The sequence below is a fragment of the Camelus ferus genome, unplaced genomic scaffold (genome assembly GCF_009834535.1).
Source record: "Camelus ferus isolate YT-003-E unplaced genomic scaffold, BCGSAC_Cfer_1.0 contig3621, whole genome shotgun sequence".
Lineage (NCBI taxonomy): Eukaryota > Metazoa > Chordata > Mammalia > Artiodactyla > Camelidae > Camelus > Camelus ferus.
This window is the reverse complement of record NW_022588916.1, coordinates 2832-8632: the sequence shown is the minus strand read 5'-3', so window position 1 is coordinate 8632 and position 5801 is coordinate 2832. Positions and strand designations below refer to the sequence as shown.

At 38.4% G+C, this 5801-nt stretch overlaps 1 protein-coding gene across 1 annotated transcript; it reads left to right on the top strand.

Moving 5' to 3' along the window:
• Nucleotides 1-3116: 3116 nt before the first annotated feature.
• LOC102523147 (olfactory receptor 8D4) lies at nt 3117-4044 on the top strand (the record flags this gene model as incomplete). Its single annotated transcript, XM_006180286.2, is given in 5 exon segments — nt 3117-3288; nt 3291-3311; nt 3314-3344; nt 3346-3935; nt 3938-4044. Coding segments are annotated over 5 exon segments (921 nt in total), but the record flags the coding sequence as incomplete, so codon positions are not given.
• Between the last annotated feature and the right edge of the window lie 1757 nt (nt 4045-5801).

Here is a 5801-nt window from a genome sequence, read left to right as displayed (position 1 = left end):
AGAGAAGGAAATTCTAGAGAACAGCACCATTTATGAGAAAGAGCAAAGAAGGAGTGAAAGGTCAGCGTAAGGTAGAGAAAAAAAATGTTGCTGAGGAATTTAAAAGAGGCTAAAACTATATGCAATAGCGAAGACATGGAAACAACCTAAATGTCCGTTGACAGAGGACTGGATAATGAAGCTGTGGTATATTTATACAATGGAATACTACTCGGCCATAAAAAAGAATAAAATAATGCTATTTGCAGCAGCAACATGGATGGACCTAGAGATCGTCATTCTAAGTAAGCAGAAAGAGAAAGAAAAATACCAGTAGGGTCCACAAACAGATTACAACATAAATCAGGAATCATGTCAGTCTTAGGGTAGATAACTAACCACTAAAGGTCCAGAGATAATTTTAAAAACTAGAATTCATTTGGGACTGTGTACACCTCTACAAACATTTCCCACCTGAATGTATCTTGGAAAGTGGGAACTATAATATTGTAGCATTCACAATCATTAACATTACTGGTAAATAACTGAACATAGTCCCATCTGGGGCAATTAAAACTTTTCCTAAACACCAGGAACTCTGGAGACCAAAAAGGAAACGGAATAATTATTCACCTAAATCAGTGTCTATGTCACTTATCAGCTTGATTAGGTACCTCTGTGATCCAAACAGTAATTTCAAGAACAAGAAAATCTTCTGTGCCTCTGTCTCCCTGGGCTGGGATTTCATGGGCAAGTCTGGTATGGTTCTATCCTTCATCCAAGGCGGTTCTTCCTGAGAAGATGGTTTTAAGGATGCGCTTTACATGATCGTGAAATGCTTTCTGGCACAGAGAAGCAGAGAGAGGTTCAGAGGAGAGAACAAGAACAAAGAAAGATGGTTTCAGCTTTAGGAGAGAATAGCCTAAAATAGGGCCTCTCAGACTTCAATGTGCATACACATCATGTGGGGATTTTGCGAAGATGGGGATCCTGATTCAATTCCTGTAGCTTAGGACCTGAGATCATGGATTTTAACAAATCCCAAATGATGTTAGTGACGCTGCACATTGAGTCACAAGGACACAGGGATATTTGGGAAGTGGGAAAGACAGCACAGAGAAACCTAGCTGGCTTGAGCAGAGGGAAGACAGGGCAGGGAGGGCACTGGAACAGAACAAGGACGTGGGCAGGATGGAAGGCATTTTACTGCGACAGAGCCCAGCAGGAATCAGGAGAAATGTGGGAGAGTTAGACACGTGAGGAGTGGTTAGTGAGTTTTGCGATACTCAGGACAGTTTGAAGGCATGCATGAAAAGACATTAAAGGCAAAAAATAGTACATGCATCTTCCTGAACCTTCCTTTCACGTTTTCTGTGTAGTCTCTGTGACTAGACTAGACCTGTACAAGAGATGAAGGCAAAGGAGGACTCAAGGGTATTTTAGCAACAGGCTAAGGGTAAATGGACAGTCCCTCATTTGCACTATCTCCATCCCTCAGGACAGGAGAAGGAGCGCAGATGCATAGTCACGTTCTGTAGAATTTGGAAACCTGCTCAGAGAACAGCTGTTCAGTGTTAGGAAGCTTCTTTGTTTTAAACTGATTTGGGAAATCCGGAAAAGGCTCCTGCAACCTTGGGAATGCAAGTGGCCAAAGGAATTGTGCCCTGTTCTAATACAGCTTTAATAGATTGCAAGTAAGAAGATACGAAGAGTTTCTTGAAGAGCCAGAGAGAAAGTAGATCCTTTGCTGGCAGGTTGAGAAAATGCTAAACCAGATGTCTGAGCAGCGCCCTGCATAATCTCTGGGTAAACATAAGAATATATGGATGGCTCTGGTGCAGCCCAACAGCAAAGAAAAATGGTATGATTTTTCAGAGATAAAGCCTTGGTGGACCCCAGAACAGGCAATTCCAAGGTATGTGTCCCCTTTGCCCCTCCCTGGGAGAAGTGTGGGTGGAGACAGGAAGCACTGCATGGGAGCCTCCGGTGGAAACACACAGAACCCAGTGGTTTGCACAGCCCAAGCGGCAGCACTGGCAGTAGTGTATTAAGTCGTGCTCAGTGGCCTTGGTGAGAGAAGCAGGCTTGGCTCAGAGGATGACCAGAGATAGAGTTTTGAGATCACTGCCATTCTATCATCGTCCAGTTTTACTGAAGTGTTAGAAGAATAAGCTTCCACCTGGAAGTCAGTTCACGATTCGATTATAACAGAACAACGCAAATTAAAGTTCAATTTCCTGAAAAAAAATTATGGAAACAAATATATGTATGTATATGCTTGACTGGGACATTGTGCTGTACACCAGAAACAGATACATTGTAACTGGCTGTACTTCAATTTTTTAAAAAACTGAAAAAAAAGAAAGAAAATACAATTTCCTGAAACGTTCTGAGTCACACTAGAGCTACAATATGTTTGTCTGTTTTAAAGTGGGAGAGAGAGTCTATCACCAAATTAGTTTGGAAAATATTGTTTGTTATATACGGTCCAGAGTATCTGAAATAGCCTTCAGTTAAGAAACCTGTTTAACTTTGTGTAACGCTGCATGTCTGAAATCAGTATCACCCTAAGATACTTATTTCACGTACACATATTAACACATTGCTGGAATTAATATTCTGATGAACACCCTGGTAAACCTTAATGTGGAAATCGTAATTGATTTTAACAATAGATACCTTCTCTGTAGGAAATCCCGTGGGCAGGGTCAGCCCTAGGCAACTGTGTCATTAGCAAAAGTGCTTCCTCAGCCCACAGCCTCTTCCTCCTGCTCCTCTTCAACTAATTTGCTTTAGAAAAACTCTCCAATGTTCTTTAGCATTAGACTTATTTTTAATTCTGGAGTCAAATGTTTTATACTTTGCTGAAAGAATTTGAGACACTAGGGAGGGTGTGAACATTAATTTAGGGTTCCTAAAATCTATAGGTAGACAGATGATTACTTTCTCTGTTTCATCTGAGACCTGACTTTTTGGTGAGTCAAAGTCTGCATATCAATGGAAACACAGATCCAGTGCCAACGGGTAAAATAACCTAGGCTTCCTGTTTTCATGGGTAGAGGAACTGGGGATAAGCTGGGATCCTGCCTGTCTAATTTGACTCTGTCTTTTCATCTCCGCAGATTTCTCAGAGGAAAATGGGTTTAAGAAATCAATCCACAGTGACGGAGTTTCTTCTTTCAGGATTAACTGACCAACCAGAGCTTCAGCTGCCTCTCTTCTGCCTCTTCTTGGGGATTTATGTAGTCACCGTGGTGGGAAACCTGGGTATAATCTCAATAATTGGGCTGAGTTCTCAACTCCACACGCCATGTACTATTTCCTCAGTAGTTTGTCTTTTTAGATTTCTGCTACTCCTCTGTCATTACCCAAAATGCTGGCAGGGTTTTTATGCAGAGATCAAGTTATCTCCTACTCTGGATGCATGACTCAGCTGTTCTTTTTCTGTATTTGTGTCATTTCTGAGTGCTACATGCTGGCAGCAATGGCCTATGATCGCTATGTCGCCATCTGCAGCCCCCTGCTCTACAATGTCATCATGTCCCCCAAGGTGTGTTCCCTGCTGGTGGCTGCTGTCTTCTCGGTAGGTTTTACTGATGCTCTGATTCATGGAGGTTGTATATTAAGGTTGACTTTCTGTGAATCAAACATCATTCAGCATTATTTCTGTGACATCGTTCCTCTTATTAAACTCTCCTGTTCCAGCACTTACATCGATGAGCTTTTGATTTTTGTCATTGGAGGATTTAACATGGTGGCCACCAGCTTGCTAATCATCATTTCATACACTTTTATCCTCGCCAGCATCCTCCGCATCCACTCTAAAGAGGGCCGGTCCAAAGCCTTCAGCACCTGCAGCTCCCACTTGACAGCTGTCCTCATATTTTATGGGTCTCTCATGTCCATGTATCTCAAACCTGCTTCCAGCAGTTCACTCGCCCAGGAGAAGGTGTCCTCACGTTTTACACCAACGTGATTCCCATGTTGAATCCCCTGATTTACAGTCTGAGGAACAAGGAAGTGAAAAATGCACTGATGAAACTCTTAAGAAGAAAAATATCTTCAAAATGAATATGTTATTTTTAAGATTTATTTTATGTATTCATAATCATATGTGTGTATGTTTGTATGCCCTGAGTCTTTAAAAATAATTAGAAGTGAGGTAAAATTATTTATGTATAATTCTGAATATATATATTATTTGATATTACACATATTACATAAATAACAAATACTTTAAACTTAAAGTTTAACATCATTCCTGGGATCGAACATCAATTTTTAACTTTCCTGAATCTAAGGTTCCAGAATCTAAGCAAAAAGAAAACAAAGTCATGATATCCTGTAGAGTCATACCAGAAATAAAAACACACAAAATTCTTTTGGTATGACATAGTCTTTCCTCTTATTTTCACTCAAAAGAGATTTCTCTAATAGAAATTTGCATGGGAAATATTGAACAGTGTTGTAGAAATCATTGCAACAACTTTATAATAAATGTTTTTAGATTTATTAAATAATAATATAAATTATTACTATTAAAGAATTTTAATCTTAATAATTGGCGTATTAAAGGCCAATGTTACATCAAATTTCAATTCGATGAAGAAAATCCAGTGAAAGGCTAAGCTAGTACCGTCCCAGTGTTTCGTCTCAGGTGAGCGAGCAAAGGCTAAGACTTGGAATTCCTAGATTAGGAGATGATACTTTTACAGTCTTACCTAATATCTTGCTTTTTCCTGGTAACTAGTATATGCACAGTATTTTACAACTTTCTGTTTATTTCTTTTGAGTTGGTTTTGTCTAGGCTGTAAACTAGAAGCCTTTAATTACCTCAGGTGCCCATTATTTGGTGAATAAATAAACAGTCATATATCTATGCAATCTATGTAACAGGTGATCCTCAGTAGTACAAAAGAAGAAACTACTGATGCCTAAAACACTGGATTAATTTTAAAGCATCAGATTAAGTGAAAAAAATCAAACTGTATGCTGTAAGACTGCATTCTATAATATTATAGAAAAGTCAAATTACTATGACAGGAAACATATCAGTGGCTGTCAGGGGCTGAGATAGGGAGGGGGTGTATGTACTTGCAAAAGAACACGCAGTTGTTTAAGGTAATGTAAACATTTTAAACCATTCTTGTAATAGTAATGATGGCTACATGACTGTATGCATCTGTCAAAACTCAATAAATCATACACTTTAAAATGTGTGCAAATCATAAAATCATACCTCAATAAAATGTTTTTAATATGTACACAGATATATTCTATGTAAATAGTCTCATTTGCAAAAGCATCTTAAAGCTTATTCATAACATTAGGAACACTTTAAAATTTGTTTTCCAAGTTTCTAGTTCATTGAGGCTTCATCTGATCTCTAAGTTTTTCTTTAAATAAATAAAATAAGCACCCAAGAGAGTCTCCCAGGAGACCTTAACTTTCTGTGATTAGTTTTTTCAGTTCCAACATCCTGTGACGGCAATAATAATAATGAAACTTTTTTTAATGCCAGAATCCCAAGAGCCACTCTAAACCAAACCTCTAAAGGTGAATTAAAAAAAATCATTAAATATCACAGTTCATCCAGTTGTAATCACTTTAATAATCATAAGGTAATATTATAGCCTGTAGAAAGTAAATAGGTGGATATATCTAAAATCAAATCACAATATGAACTGATGAATAAACAAAATGAAGAAAGTTTAGAGAGACAGTTCAGTGAATAAATACATGAATTTTTCTAACAATCGGAACCATTAAAGTAGAATGAGACGCGTCAAGAAATAGTGATTTTCGCATCACCGACGCAGAGA